This window comes from Leopardus geoffroyi, chromosome B1 (genome assembly GCF_018350155.1).
Source record: "Leopardus geoffroyi isolate Oge1 chromosome B1, O.geoffroyi_Oge1_pat1.0, whole genome shotgun sequence".
In the NCBI taxonomy this organism is placed as follows: Eukaryota; Metazoa; Chordata; class Mammalia; order Carnivora; family Felidae; genus Leopardus; species Leopardus geoffroyi.
Genome location: NC_059327.1, coordinates 21119537 through 21136632, shown reverse-complemented (window position 1 = coordinate 21136632; position 17096 = coordinate 21119537). Strand labels below are relative to the sequence as shown.

At 35.3% G+C, this 17096-nt stretch overlaps 1 protein-coding gene across 5 annotated transcripts in view; it reads left to right on the top strand.

Annotated features, from left to right (window-relative positions):
* Window positions 1-17096, top strand: part of MICU3 (mitochondrial calcium uptake family member 3) — a 112593-nt gene that overhangs the window by 50297 nt on the left and 45200 nt on the right. For all 5 annotated transcript variants that reach the window (XR_006706614.1, XM_045455052.1, XM_045455043.1 and 2 more), the window contains exons 2-4: window positions 327-480; window positions 7977-8008; window positions 13752-13830. Coding sequence is in view for 4 of the 5 variants with exons in the window: in XM_045455052.1 (XP_045311008.1) it covers window positions 327-480; window positions 7977-8008; window positions 13752-13830 (265 nt within the window). In the remaining variant the exon portion in view is untranslated. The remainder of the gene's footprint in view (window positions 1-326; window positions 481-7976; window positions 8009-13751; window positions 13831-17096) is intronic.

Here is a 17096-nt window from a genome sequence, read left to right as displayed (position 1 = left end):
GTTCAGAAAGAGTTAGTGTTCTTCTAAAGAAACTACTAGCTCAGAGATCTAATGTTCTCTGAAAGTAAAACTTAAATAAATCACAGGTCCTTCAAAGTGTCAGTTCAGAATTTTCAGGGCCTTAATGATATTTATTGTAGGATCTTTCACACATTAATTCATTTTATTTGTATGGGTAACTTATTTATAAAATGATTTAGTTCTCCAGAAGACAGTATTTTCACACTTTTTCATTTACTCTGTTGATTCACTTTCAACATAATTAAAAGCATTTAGCTTCTAAAAGATGTTATTTCCCACAGTCCAAATTTATCTGCTTTCTTTAGGTTGCTATCAGCAGAACAGACATTGAAGACTTAGACCTCTATGCTACATCTCGGGAAAGAAGATTTCGTTTGTTTGCTTCTATAGAATGTGAAGGGCAGTTATTCATGACTCCATATGACTTTATTTTGGCTGTTACAACAGATGAGCCCAAATGTAAGTATATTTTCTGAATTCTCTTAATCATTTTATAAGATTTTTTTCTTATCTCTAGTTTGCAAAAGGGTAGAACAGTATAAGTTTTCAGAACAACTAAGCCAAGTAATGTGGTATTTCAAAAGACGTGATGCTGTGCAATCTTACTAGACTAATATTTCTTATAAACTCCTACTGGCATCTCTTTCCTTTTCACAAACTTTTATTTTCTTTTTCTCAGTTCATCAAACTTAAAAACACCTTACTCTTCATATTTTTTAAGTTTATTTATTTATTTTGAGAGAGAGAGAGAGAAAGAGAGAGTTCCAGCGGTACAGAGGCAGAGAGAGGGGGAGAAAGAGAATCCCAAGCAGGCTCTGCACTGTCAGCGCAGAGCCTGACTTGGGGCCCAAACTCAGGAACCGTGAGATCATGACCTGAGCCAGAGAGTTGGACACTTCACTGACCAAGCCACCCAGGAGCCGCATATAATAGGTTTATATTCTCCCTATTCAGTTCTTATATCTAGCATGAACAGAGTAATTCGGAGGACTGGATTTGAAGCTAGACCTAGGCCAAGAATTCTACCTGTACCTCTTCTGTATTTGTCATGGCTCCTACACTGTAAATATAGACTAATTGTTACTCATCTTTCCATATGTGAAGAGCAATGGTTCTCAACCTCTTTGGCATTATGTACATTCTTGCAAATCTGATCAGTGTCTGATTAATAGAAGACAGCTGTATTCTCACCTCCTTTTTTTTATTTGGTACATTGCAGTGTGTTGTTTTTCACAAAATATATTAAGAAAATCTGCCTCACAGATAAGTAGGCAAAGGGAAGAGCATTTTAATAGCTTTTTCAGATATTTGTAAATATTCTTCTTGGTTATTCTATCAACACTTGGCTAGTGGTAGTTTGTTAAAGTTTTGTTGCAATGTGGAATTTGAAACTTTTGACATCTGTTATGTTAAAATCCAGTGGTTTATATTGTGCTTTGAATGGATCTTTTACCCTTATAATCTTGTAACATCAAATGGAAGATACTGGTTCACTAAGTTATGCAGATCTTCTAAATGTTGACATATTTATTATACAATTTTTGAAAAAATCACATTCATGGATATTATCATAAAAATCTTTACATATTGGAAAGCTCATGGTGGTATATACACGTTTTCCCAAATTCTGATTTTCACTTGAAAGCTCAAATGTTTTGGGGCGCCTGGGTGGCGCAGTCGGTTAAGCGTCCGACTTCAGCCAGGTCACGATCTCGCGGTCCGTGAGTTCGAGCCCCACGTCGGGCTCTGGGCTGATGGCTGGGAGCCTGGACCCTGTTTCCGATTCTGTGTCTCCCCCTCTCTCTGCCCCTCCCCCGTTCATGCTCTGTCTCTCTCTGTCCCAAAAAATAAATAAATAAACGTTGAAAAAAAAAATTAAAAAAAAAAAAAAGAAAGCTCAAATGTTTTGATTGGCAACAAATATTGTTGGTGGTTATCCTGAAGTGATAGCTGACTGTTCATTTGTAAGAGAAAGCCTGCCAAATACCGAAGTCCAAATAACCGTAATTTATCTGTCATTTGTTCTTTCAAGTAAAAATGTGTTCCATGAAAAAAGGTTCAGTTCGCAACTCACAGAGTCACAGTGCTTGTTCTCAAGACAACCACAGTACTTTGGAATACAACAGAAGTGCTTTATGCACACTTCCCATTTCATCTCACAGCATGTTATCACATGTATGTTAAAGACAGCTATCAAATGCCAGGTATTGCACTAGGCACTGGAGATAAAATGGTGAGGGAAACAAAAAAATAAATAAATGCCCTCCACCCTCATGATGCTTACAGTCTGGTAGAAGGAATCAATGCTGATCAGTGAAATAGACAAATCAACAGCAAATTGTATCTGTGTTCAGTGCCATGAAAGAAAGATACTCGAGGCTGTGAGAGTATATTTTTGAGAAGTAATGTAGTCGAGTAGCTCAGGGAAATCTTCCCTGGGCAAATAAATATTAACGTGAAATACGAATTGTGAGTAAGAGTTAACTAGGCAAGTAGGATGCTGAGAGTAGACAGTTTCAGCCGAAGAAACAGCATGGATCAAGACGCCATGACAAGAGGGAAGGTGATACACGGGAGGGGAAACTGATCTGGGCGGCTGTAGGTCAAGGAGCAGGGAAGGATATGGTACGAGGTGCAGCTGGGGGTGTGGGGTGGTGCCAAAGCTTTGAGCCTGGAAACTTATATTAAATTTCTGTTTTTATCCCAAAAGTAATGGAAAATCATGGCAGTAGTTTAAGCTGCAGAAGAATTTGGTATGTTAAAAAAGAATTCAACTGACTACATTTTAAAGACCTTTTTGTCTTTATTCAGTGATTCATGAGTCAGGCAGCATCCCATCTAGCAGACAGAACGGAGCTCCAAGGAGCTGTACAAAAGACATATAGGCAGAAAGGAACAGGAATAGGGATGTCATACCAGGCAAAAATGTGGGTTGATTATCGCAAGGTTACTCCCCTTTAGAGGATGGCAGGGGTCTGTCAAGCAGATTACCTAACTAGTGCTGATTGACTGATTTAAGATTCCATTTCTGGCAGAGCAGACTGTAATTAAGTTAAGTTTTGGCTTGGTGACATGGGTCTTAGCATAAGCAACTCTGTTGGACCTATTGCCTTGTTTTTAACAGGTACATACCATAATTAGATTGTGTTTTGAAAAGATTTTTCAGAGTGGAGATAGATTGGAGAGGGCCAGGGTGAGCGTGAGCAGATCAGAGAGGAGACTCTTGTCCAGGCTTGAAAAGCTTCTAATGATGGTAGCAATGGTGATGATGGACTAATGAGTACTAAAAATTTCTGGCTGGTTTAACTGTATGGATGACAGTAGGGACCAGGTTTGAAGGGAAAAATTAAACTTCAACTGTGGACATGATGGATTTAAGATGCCTTAGGCATCTAAAGAGGAGATATCGAAGACACAGTTGTGTCTGGCTTTTGATCATTCATTTCAATTCTTTGAAAAGCAGTGTACTAAAGAATCAGTTGTTTGATAATCTACTTGAAACTGCCAAACAAATGCCTGAAGTTATATTAGAACAAGTTATAGTCATTTGTTTTTTCTTCAAAGACAGGGATGTGACAAAACCTTAACATGAAATCCTCAAGTTCTAATATACAGCATGGTAAACATAATTGATTAATACCATATTGTGTAATCATAAAAATTTCTAAGAAAGTAAATCTTAAGCATTCTCAACAGTAACCAAAAAAGTAACTCTGTGAGGTGAAAAAAAAATTGTAAAAGTTCAAAAAAATTAAATCCTAAATAATGTGGCAAATTGGCTACTTTGCAAATTAGCTTTTAATCAATTAATTTTTGATACTTTATATCATTTCCATTGGAGATGAGGGGAGAGGGCTGGGTAGAGTATATATTTAGGGTTCACCTGTACGTGGTTATTAATGCAGTATGTATGGATGAGATTGCCTAAGAGGCAGTGTAGTAGGAGAATACAGAGGACCAAGGACTAATTCTTGAGGAATTCCTAGACTTTAAATGGTGAAGGTACAAAGGCTTGGAAGAAGAGTCTCAAAAGGACACCTAGGAGTATCCAGAGACATGGGAAGAAAGTCAGGAGTATGGAGGCATAAAGGCCCAGAAACACGAACAGAATGGTCAAATGAGACGTCAAGTTAGATGAGGGCAGAAAAATGTCCACCAGATTTAGTAATTTGAAGGTGATTGATGATTTTTAAAATGATGTTTCAGTGTAATGAAACATACAAAGACCAGATAGCAAGAGTAGAAGATGAAGAGATGAAGACAGGCAGTATAAAGGACTCTTTCAAGATGTTTGGCTGTGAAGTAGAAAGGAAAGGAAAGATCATAGTTGAAGTAGAGACTTTTATCCTGCAATATTTTGCCAGGAGACGCTGAGGATAGCACTACAGGAGAGGAACAAACATCTGAGATGAAGAGAGTCAGCGGTAGTCCACTTTGGGAATATGTAAGGTAGTAGCCAGAGAGAAGGCTATAAATTAAGTAGGACTCTTTTTGAGGAATTTGAAGGCTGTGGTAGGGATTAGAACTCTCTGTGTTCCTTTAGCCACTCTTTCTTCCCTCCCTTCTGGAAATATTTATCGAGAACTTACCATATGCCAGATACCATATTTTGCCTTGGAATTGGTTGATACTTTTGTCCTCTTAAAATATTTCAAGCTTCATAAATGTAGAGACTGTACATAGAAAAGACCCTTATACAAAAATATATATGTGTTCTGTACTTTTTTGTTTAATTGATGTCATACAATGTGGATTTTTTTAAGTTAGCATATATTTGATAAAACTATTAATGTATTTTTTAAATATCAAATGACATTTTTGCATCAAATTCTATAGTTTTTGTCAAACACATATTTTTTTAAGTTTATTTATTTTGAGAGAGAGAGACAGAGAGATTGAGAGCACAAGTTGAGGAGGAACAGAGAGAGAGGGGGAGACACAGAATCTGAAACAGGCTCCAGGCTCTGAGCTGTCAGCACAGAGCCCAACACGGGGCTCGAACCCACCAACTACAAGATCAGGACCTGAGCCAAAGTCAGACACTTAACCAACTGAGCCGCCAGGTGCCCCTCAAACTGGAACTTTTAAAATATAGTTAAGAGGGGCGCCTGGGTGGCGCAGTCGGTTAAGCGTCCGACTTCAGCCAGGTCACGATCTCGCGGTCCGTGAGTTCGAGCCCTGCGTCGGGCTCTGGGCTGATGGCTCAGAGCCTGGAGCCTGTTTCCGATTCTGTGTCTCCCTCTCTCTCTGCCCCTCCCCCGTTCATGCTCTGTCTCTCTCTGTCCCCAAAATAAATAAACGTTGAAAAAAAAAAAAAATTAAAATATAGTTAAGAACAATCACTAAAGATCAAGATATTTGTAAAAACTTTTTTTAAAGTGTAGGGTTATAAAAAGAAATATTTGCCTCAGAAGAGAAAATAGGTTTCACAGACTGAATATTATTAGATCATATATATACGATTTATATATATATATATATATATATATATATATATATATATATATATGGGCATACTGAGATGAGACAGACTTGTATTTAAATGTTTATTTATTTATTAGACAGACTTGTATTAAAATTTTTTTAAACGTTTATTTATTTTTGAGAGAGACAGTGTGAGCGGGCAAGGGGTAGAGAGAGGGGGAGACACAGAATCCGAAGCAGGCTCCAGGCTCTGAGCTGTCAGCACAGAGCCTGAAGTGGGGCTCCAACTCAAGAACCAGAGGTCATGACCTCAGCTGAAGTCAGATGCTTAACCGACTGAGCCACCCAGGCGCCCCTGACAGACTTGTATTTAAACCTTAGCATTCAGTTTCTAGCTTTGAAAACTTTGTTATTCAATCTTTAGTCTCATCAATTATAAAAATAAAAATAATAGCAACTTCACAAGGTTTTTGGGGATTGAGTGATATTGGTTGTGTTCAGTATAGTACCAGACACAGTAAGCACTTAATAAATGTTGGTAGCTGTTATTGTCATTGTCACCATCACTGTCATTGTTTGAATCTATAATCATAATTAAAAACAAATCTTTGATACAATTTTATGGTGACACCAACACGAATAAAAGGGGTATGCTGTGTGAACATTTGCTTAATAGTTATAGTTTAAATAAATGTTAATTGAGATATACATTTGATTGCTGATCATAGCTTTGTGTTTGAAATCTAGAAATTTTCTTATTTTACCTACCTAAATAGAACCTAAAACGTAAATTTCCCTTCTGGAACTAAAGTAGGTAATTGATTACTTTCACATAGTATTATTTTAATTTTAGTTTTAGAAAATATATTGTTAAAAAATTTCAAATATACATAAAAGTATTAAAAATATAATGAACATCAACCTATAGCTGAAGAAATAAACTACATCTTTTAGAGTTGAAGTCGCTCTTCACCCAAGTTATGTTTATATATGTAGTAACTTAATACGAAATAAGGAATTCCGAAAATCAGAAAATCCTTTGAAGAACAATCTTAATGGCTCTTTAGTCTTTATAAAAAAAAAAAAGCTAATAATACTGAGCATGGTAACACATCCGGCAGAATGAATATGTCTTTTGTGAATAATGTACCCTGGAAATCTCATAAACCCTACAGAGCTCGAGTGTGTCACTTCCTCTTCTGATAAATAGCTTCTGAACATTGCATAAGAGCGTGTGCATGTACTTTTGTACCATTTATTTTTCTTCTGTTCTCATTGCCATATTTCAATAGCAACAGAATAATAAGTATTATTTACAATGTTCTGTTCATTATGGAAAGGAAGATATCTTTATGAAATAGGTGTATTATAGTTAAGGTTAAATGCTGAATTCTTCTTTGTAAATTGTGATTTTAATCTTTTGATTACATGTTTGTATAAACTATCTTAGGTAAAGAAAGGATGTTGTTGCTACATAGAGAAGAAATCTATCTCCATAAAAATCAGCTTGCTAAATTTTAGAATATATTTCTATCCTTCCAATCTTAAAATGACTTAAAAGAAGACAAAGGTACATGGCAAAAACTGCCTATCTCATAATCTTCACTTTGATATACTGTTTATAATAATTGTGGTTAATTATAAAGAAATAGCCACATTGCCATGTAGAATAATTATTGGTTGTCATTATTGTAATGTAGCTGAAATAATTAATATTTACCAGTTCCTAATGCAGCTGTGTTATAGGACTTAATCACATAGAAACCTGGAGATAATTCTTAGGCAGGCATTCACAGTTTTCAAATCTGAGTAAAGGAAATAATAATGTTGACTGTCCATTTATTCCAATAGTGTTTTATATCTTCAAGGGTGTGAGGAGGAATCAGTAGGTAGTAGTACCTACTTTAGTTCCTACTTTAGTAGGAATCAGTAGTGATTCTGGGTATTTTATTCGGCTATAACACTCTTGTTCCAGAAATGAATCTTAAATACAGGGAAAAAATGGAAAACAGGATGAGGGTCTCCCTCTCACATTACCTGCTCTCTCCTTCCTCTCTTTTTCTCATTGCCCCCATTCTTCCACTCCACCCTAGAGAGACCAGGCATTTGAATCATACCCAGAGATACTAGCACAGCAGAGATCATGGGTAGTGAAATTATAAAATCTCTGTGTTAATATTTTTATTCTAGTATGAATATTTAACAAATATCAGTATTTGTGTTGTAAGCCTAAAAGATTTTTAACATGGATTAAGTTAACTTTATAAATCCAGAAACCCCCAAAGTAAGATAATGATTATGGAAAATGTTTACTACCCCACTGACATTATTTATTATACCTAGTTTATAGTACATGAAACAAATACATAACATAAATAAATCATATCTTGGATCTACATCTTGAAGTTAAAAAAACATTGCCTGTTAGATATAAAGTCTGGTGTTATGAGTTATGGCTGTAGATTGGTTACTGAATTTGGATATACATTGCATGAAATATTTATTATCTAATTCTTTTATATTTATTACAGTTGCTAAGACGTGGAAATCACTTACCAAACAGGTAGGTTAAAGCTCTTGGTGTCATATACATGCACACTATGTATATGCATACCCACTTTGCAAAATTGTTTGGCATTATCTTCTAACACTAAAGATACACATACACTATACCTAGCAGTTCTACAACAACATACATATGTGTACTAGTAATGTTAAGCTTGAATATACTCTATGTTCTAGTAATTTTACACTAATGTGTGTACATAGAGAAGCTTATGCTTTCAGGAGAGGTTCACAGGAATACTCTTAGATTATTCATAATTGACCAGAAAGACTACAATATATCAATAGTAGAAGTGATGAATAGGCTGTTACATATTCATACAGCAGTTGCTATACCAAGTGAAAACAAATGAATTATACCAGTGCTTAAACTAGATGAATCTTGGAAATGTAATGACAAAGTAAGCAATTGACAAATATATAAATTACAAAACTAGGGGGGGAAATCATAGTGTTTAAGAATGCAGTCATTGGTGGGAAAACCAAAGAATGATAAATTTAAGACATTATTTACCTTTGGGAAAGATGGAGGGAAATATCATAAGTAAGAGCTACAAAGAGGCTTATAAAGTACTGGTAATTTTCTGTTTCTTAACAGTTTCTACTTTATTTTTTTTAATTTTTTTTTAATGTTTATTTACTCTTGAGACAGAGACAGAGCGTGAACAGGGGAGGGGCAGAGAGAGAGAGAGAGAGAGAGAGAGACACAGAATCTGAAACAGGCTCCAGGCTCTGAGCTGTCAGCACAGAGCCTGACGCAGGGCTCAAAGCCACGAACTGTGAGATCATGACCTGAGCCAAAAGTCGGACGCTTAACTGACTGAGCCACCCAGGTGCCCCAACAGTTTCTACTTTAAATTTTAATATATTCTTTTTGTACTTTTAAATGTATGATAAACTTCAATATTAAAAAAATCAGTATTAGTATAGCATTCTAGGGAGCTTCTTTAAACAGTTAAAGAGAACCCTCCCAAAGCCTGTAGCAAATGCAATGTTTACATGTGAAACTTTAGACATTCTCTTTAAAATTATGTATGATATAGGGGTGCCTGAGTGGCTCAGTCGGTTAAGCATCCGACTTTGGCTCAGGTCATGATCTCATGGTCCATGAGTTCAAGCCCTGCGTCAGGCTCTGGGCCGAAAGCTCAGAGCCTGAAGCCTGCTTCAGATTCTTTCTCCTTCACTCTCTCTCTCTGCCTCTAATCCACTTGTGCTCTCCTTCTCTCTCAAAATTAAATTAACATTATAGTAATAATAATATAAATAAAATTAGATATGATATAAATATGTCTCCTATCACAACTGCTAACTCCCTGTTTTACTACAGATCGAAGCTAATGCTGTGTATTAATTTGCTAGGGCTGCTGTAGCAAATACCAAAGTTTGGGTGGCTTAAATGACAGAAATTTATTTTCTCACATTTCTGAAAGCTGGAAGTTCAAGATCAAGGTGTTGGCAGCATGGGTTTCTTCTGAGGCCTCTCTCCTTGGCCTGTAGGTGGCCATCTTCTCCCTCTGTTATCCTCACATGTTGTTGTTCTGTGCATGTCTGTGTCCTGATGTCTTTTTTTAAGGACACCAGTCATATTGGATTAAGACCCACCATAATGACCTCACTTAACAATCGTAATTACCTTTTTAAAGGCCCTTTCTCAATACAGTCACATTCTGGTATACTGAGAATTATGACTTCAAATGTAAATTTGAGGTGGACATAATCCAGGCTATCACATGTAGTATGACAAGAAGAAAGAAAGAAGTTCTAAGGATTAGCACAGTAGGAAGCCATATGATTTAGAGAAAAATGTAAAAATACATAGATTTTCAAATGTATTCAAATTTAGTAAAAGTTTAGCAAGGTTGCTGCTGAGTATAAGATCAATTAACCAAAGTTAATAAAATGTTTCTGCACCAGTGATAGCAATTAGAAGCTGTACTGTCAAATAAGATACTTTTCACAATAGCAACAAAAACTATTACTTTGTGTACCTAACAGAAGATGTGCAAGACATTGTTATATTTTTTAAAAGACATGAATAAACCGAGAAATAGATCATGTTCATGGATGATTCATTTGGAAGAGTAAGGATCCAGAATTTTCAGAACAATTCTGAAAAGGAAGGAGGGGAAAACATCAGGATGAGAATAAATGGGCCTGTGTCATATTAAGATTATAATAGAGTTATAATTAAAATAGTATTGTATTATTGCAAGAGTTTTTTAATTAGATGAAAATAATAGAATATAGAGTTCATAAACAGACCCATGCATATATGGAAAGATCTGTAAATCACTAGAGAATGAATTGACCTTTAGATACTGAAACAATAGTCTTTCCAACATGGAGGCAAACAAATTAAATACTAAACTGATCACCATATACAAAACCAAATTTCAGATGGATTAAGTTCTTATTTTTGACAAACAAAAATTCTGAAATATTAGAAGTAAAATAAGGGATACAAGAGGATTCTTTAGATAAGACACAAAGCAAAGCTCAAAAGATATTTAGGCAAATTTTATTAAATTAAATATGAAAAGCTTTGGCATACCAAAAGAGTGTCAACAATGCTAAAAGATGTATGATAGATGGGAGAATATGCTTACAGTGTATTAACAGAAAACATTGAGTGTCTTGTACTCATATAGAACTCCTGTAAATCAATAGACGAAAGATAGCCAGCTCAATAAGAAAAAAATGAGTAAACATAGAATGGCCAATAATATATGTAAAGGAGCTCAGCCTCGCTACTGATCAGGGATATGCAAATTAAGCCAATAATATGTTGCTATTTCACACCCGTCAGATTATCAGCTGCCAGAAATCTCACAATACCAGTAATTAGCACCGACAAGAAGAAGAAAGAACCAAGGTAGAATGCAAATTTGTATGTTCACTTTTGAGAGAAATTTGTCAATATCTAATAAAGTTGAAAATATATAATCAAAAGCTCTACTTCTAGAGATGTATACTAGAGAAATAGTTACACCAGCAGTCCTGTACATGTTTTCTGTTTTCTTCTTTCTGCAGCATCAATTGTAATAACAGCCAAAACACACAAAAAAACAATATAAATGTTAGTTAGTTGAGAAATGAATAAAAGAATTGTCACTGAGGCATATCAAGGACAAATTCAATGTATAATACAGAACTATGGTGAATAAATACATTAGAGCTATAGGTATCAACGTGAGCCAAGATCAAGAGTTGGACGCTTTACTGACTGAACCACACAGGCGCCCCTGCAATATAATTCTGATGCTACCCATCCAAAGTTAGTTTCAGACTCCATAGATTTAAGGACACAGTCCCCAACAAGACTGCTCTCATTTCAGATGCCACATGCAAGTTCAAGGGTCCCAAGGCCACCCACACTTCTGACCAACTGGCTACAAATCCAAGAGGTTCCTGTAATTCTCCTCAAGTTCAATAATTTTCTAGACTGACACAAAACTGACAAACATTCCGTATTTATTAACAGTTTATTCTAAGTGACACAAGTCAGGACTAGCCATATGAAGAGACTCCTCGGACAGGTATAGGAGGATCCCAAACACACACCTTCCGTGCCCTCTCCCCACCTCGCACATCGGCGTGTTCACCAACCTGAAATCTCCACTGAGCTTGCGCGTTGAGTTTTTATTGAGGGTTTCATTATCCAGGTATAATTGGTTCATTGGCCAAGTGATTGAGCTCCATCTCTAGTCCCTTTTCCTACCCCACCCCAGAAGTCAGGAGAGCTCAAAGCTCCACCTCTCTGATCCCACGGTGATTCCTTCTGGCAGTCAGCAGCCCACCCTGGGTGTGACTCAAGGATTCAGAGTCTCCTAGGAGCCAGGGGCAAAGGCCAAGCAAAGCATTTATTACACAGCACCACTACCTATAAGAGACCAAGATAGGCACTGAATGGGGAGGGAGCTTCACATTCCGAGTGGAAATACAGATTTTAATACATTTTAAAACTTCTTAAAGTCAACAGGAGACAAAGATCAATGTGTTAATTGGATAATCTAGACCAGAAGAATATGAATTATTACTAAAGTAAACTGCTTGGTCAGTAAGGATCTGGCCCATCATTTAGAAGTTGTGTGACCTTGGGTGAATTTCTTATTCTTTTTAAGTCTCAGTAAAATATGCAGAATGAGGTTTGTTTTTTAAAATTAAATGATTGTATTAGCCCATTGTTAGGCACATGGAGGGCACTCAGAAAAAGGTAGCTATGATTGTTTTGATTGTAAACTCAAGTGGAGTTTAAACTAGAAGAGATGGAATTGAATACATGGAAATAGTTAAAATGGAGGAGTGAATATTTGTTTAATAGATACGGTATACATTAAAGTGTATATAATATATGCAGAGTGTTATTTTTCATCTCTTGCTCTAACAAAAATATTCATGAGTTTACTGTTGTTTAAGCACTAAATATCTGGCTTCTCATTGTTGTTCATACCTGAATTCTTACCTCTGTGCTGTTGCTGCCCTAATCAGACACTACTGATTGTCCGCTGGCATCTGTTACTTGCAATGCAGAGATAACACTACAACGGAAATGAAAGCAGGGTTCACAGATGGACTTCAGGGAAAACCCCTAAAAATAACTCTCCCAGGGATTCTTTATTTGCCTGCTAACTCAGCTTTGTAATGAAAAAAAAAAGTTTATAATGTCACAGAATATTTTTAGATACAACCGCATCAGGAAGGATTTGTCTAAAGTGTTTCTCAGTAATGTGTAAAAAAAAAAAAAAAAAAATCACCTGGAGTTCTTACTAACAATACAGATTCTGTTTCAGTAGGTCTGGGAACTGAGACCTCCTTTTCTTACAAGCTCCCAGGTTATGCCTGGGGTATTGGGGAGCCATCGTTGTGTAGCAAGAATCGAGTCTGGAATATAGAAGTGGTTTCTAGTGTTCTTCAGTGTGTTACTTAGCAAACTACCTTTTTTATTTCAAATTATTTCAATTTATCTTACCAAATCCCTTAATAATTTTTCTTCACAATTAACCAAAATATAATTTTCATTTAATTATTTTTAACTAAGTATTAACAATAAATTCAGAATTCCTTTGGTGTCTGAGCAATGATTCAAATGTTTAAAATTTTCAAAATAGTTCCCCAACCTGCTGTGATAGTTTGATTTTAAAAAGGCAGACTAAGCAATTGCAGTCTGTGTTTTTTACTGAATATTTAAGTTAAAATTAGAAAAAAAAATTGAAAGTGGCCACCATAACTCAGTACCCTTGAACTCCTGCTTCATCTGATGTCACCATTCTTTGAGTCACTACTAAAATATTACTCATTCTTTCCCAGTATGACCCTCTGTCCATTTACTTCTTCCAGCTCCTTAAATCCAAGACAGCTACAGAGAAGAGACAGTATGTGAAGCCAGGTCATCATCTCTGACCTTGATAAGGAAATCCACCTTAATTATGGCTTTCATGAAACTCAGTGTTTTATCTTAAATTGATTTTTTTATATATATTCCTCCAGTTGCTAAACTTATCTTAAATTTTTGATAGCTCTAATTTAATTTAATTTAGCTTCTTTATTATTTATTTTATGGTTAGACTGTGGGCAAATACTAAGTTTTGTGGTTGAATGAACCACAGGTATAGAATAGAATAAATACAGCCATGTCTCAGGTCCTTTAAGTGAAGAATTTTTTTGCATAGGCGTTTAAATACTTTTTATTTATTTTATAAGTAAGTGGTTTACCATTAATATTATGATACCTTATGTCATAGGAATTAAATCAAATGCTCTCAGAAACACCACCAGTTTGGAAAGGATCCTCAAAGCTTTTTCGCAATCTTAAAGAAAGAGGTAAATTAACTTTAATACTTATGCATTTTTAAATGGACACTATATTATTTATACTATTTATATATTTTTTCCTCATACTTAAAGTAATTTTATTCATGTGTGTGTGTGTGTGTGTGTGTGTGTGCGCATAGAGAAAAAACTGAAAAGAAAAATAGTAAAATATTAATACTGATTGTTTCTGGGTAGTGGGATTAAAGGTGGTTCTTATTTTTATATATATTATTCATGTCTTTCAAATTTTTTACAACAAAGTGAACCTTCATAGTACAAAAAATTATTTTTTAACCATATTGAGAAGTGTAGGTTAGGGGTGCCTGGGTGGCTCAGTCGGTTAAGCATCCAACTTCGGCTCAGGTCATGATCTCCCAGTCCGTGAGTTCGAGCCCCGCGTCAGGCTCTGTGCTGACAGCTCAGAGCCTGGAGCCTGCTTCAGATTCTGTGTTTCCCTCTCTCTCTGACCCTCCCCCGTTCATGCTGTCTCTCCCTATCTCAAAAATAAATAAACGTTAAAAAAAAAAAAAGAGAAATGTAGGTTATATTTACTTACAGAAAGCATTTCTTAAAAATACTGATCTCCAACTATTTTTCTTCCTTCCATTTTACTTCCAGGCAACTATAGATATTTAAAAATTTAATCAGTATGAAAAACTTACTGGATGTCTTTTGGCCACCCAGTTTGAACAGGTTTCTTTTAAAAACAACACTCACTGCAAAATCCACCTGTTTCATCATACTATCTTAGCTATATCTATTTGTCTAAGTCATGGATTCATACACTTCCTTGCAATCAAATTATACTGATTTTATTGCTGTTTTCTTTGACACTGTACTTTTTGTTCATATTTGTAGAAAACACTAATTAACAAAATCTCTTTAATCTTACAAAGTAATTTTTCTTAAAAATACACTTATTAACATGCTCAAGTATAAGAGTATATAAAATAAAAATGTTAAAGAAATTATATGAACAATTATTGGTTTGAAAATAATTATAGTATACTCTAGCATGAAGACCAGTATTTTAAAGGAATAGTTATAGTCTATATATTTTATCTGAGTAGAATTAGAAATTCAAATTGCTTTCACCTAGTTGACATGGAATCTGAAAGGAGTAGACACTTTACCTTTTATTGTAGGATTTTTCATAACTAGGGTTTTAAAATTAGGGCCATGGTATCTTTAAAGTTCTTAGAAATTTTTTCCTAGAAGTTGTCTTAAAGGTCATTCAAATCTTAGGGTGGGATGATAGAATCAGGAAAATTCAAAGCTCAGAAAGAGAAGTTAGCAAATTTAAAAATATTTACTTAATACTTCTAGTGGGAAAATACAAATTGGACCAAGTATAATCTAAGAAAAATAAATGCATGGAAGAAGGAAACTCTTTGTAGTTAAGGAGAGCGTTAAATCTGGAAGCCCTAGGTTTAGGCCTGTCCTAATCTTCTTTATGTTGTGTGCATATTAGCATGTTTTTCGGGGGACATGAGCTATTCAGTGCTATCCCACAGAATTATCTGTATAGTGATGGAAATGTTGTATTTCTGTCTTGTCTCCCATAGTATACTGCCCTTAGCCCCATGTGGCTTTTAAGGATCTGAAAATGTGGCTACTGTAACTGAGGAAGTAAATGTTTTATTGTGTTTAATTTTAATTGTTTTAAGTTTAGGTAGCCACATCTGGCCAGTGGCTACCCTGTAGGACAGTGCAGAGCTGTGTCACAGTGATTGGATTATTGAAGCAATCCTTATACCCGAAAAGTTTTAGAACCTTTAGGTTAGGCGAAGTAGAATGTTACAGGCAGCCTTGCTTTTTTTATAAATAGGTTTAAGTGGCAAAGGAATTTTAAAGCTAAATCTTTAGAGCTATTAAAGATTAGTTTACAAGTGAATTATATCTGCTTAAAATATTTCCCAGCAAGAAAATGCAGTTTTACAAAAAGTTAATTGAAATGCAACATTTATGAAAGCATTATCCAGACTTAGTCATAACAGCCAACTGTAGTGCATCATAATAGAGGAACTAAATAGTATAATGTTTTTAAGGAACTTCCCTTAGAAGTTTTTTTGTTGAATTTTCAAAAGAAACCTAGTTGGCATCTTTCTTACCCTCTTTTTTAAAGATCACAGCATTACTATATGCTTAGCATATGTATTTATTTTATTTTACTTTTTGATCTTGGGTGGCCTTAAAATAAATTGAAGGGCCAGTTTAATAGTTTTCCATTTTTGTAATTGGAAAACATTAGCATTAAGAAGTTACAGTTCATGTTTAGTAGTATTTTCTCTTTTCCTTGATCATTTTTATTAAATTATATCATGAGCTTCACTTTGTTCTCCTTGCCTGTGGATTACACCACCTCAGAAACCATTTGGTCCTACAGACGGGTACCTACCATGATAATTGTGATCAGTGCTCTCACTGTTAAGAAGTAATCATTCCCTGAGGGAAACCTTGAGTTAATTATCAAATAAAAGATGTGTAGTAGTTATTAGACTTCTTTATCCCAACCAGCATCTCTGTATTCCACCAGGTCAGTCAGAACGACAGTCAGTGAGATGGGATTGTGAAGACATAGAGCTTCCTTTCCCATCCCATTTTCCTTTCTGTTTCTCTTCCTTTCCTCCTTTCTCCCTTTCTCTCTTTTTCTCTTTCTTCTTTTTTCTTTTCTTTCTCTCTCTCTCTCTCTTTTTTTTTTTTTTTTATGAGGGATCCCTATGGAATCTAAGTATTGTATCTTTATATACGTTGGCCATTCCAGAATCTTTCTCCCATAACATTCATGGCAGTCAACCAGAACTATCTGTCTATAGGTCACAATATTGTAGTATAAACAAAAGAAGGGAATGCTTTCACAGGGCTTCTAGCTAGTTCCCTTCAAGTCTTCTGACAAACTGCCTGACAGTGACTCCTGTCCTCTTTGTTCTGTAACAAAGAGGGGAGGCTCAAAGAGCATCAGGGAAAATGGAGTTTCAGGGTTCACGATCTGATTATTTAAGGATTTTTGTATACCCTTTTACCAAACTTTAGGACTATCTGATGATATCTGGAGAAGTGTTAATTGACTTATTCCTGACTGTGATTTTCTCAGGATCCTCTTGGAAATTCAATGAAGCATGAATTCTAGTTTGGGGTGCTATGCCCAAAAGTAAGAATTTGAGTAACAGAATATATATCTTTATTTACTCTGAACACCTTTTGAACTTTGTAATTCTGGGATTATAGAGAACTCGGGATGCAGTATTCAGAAAGTGTAAGCCATTTAATTAAAA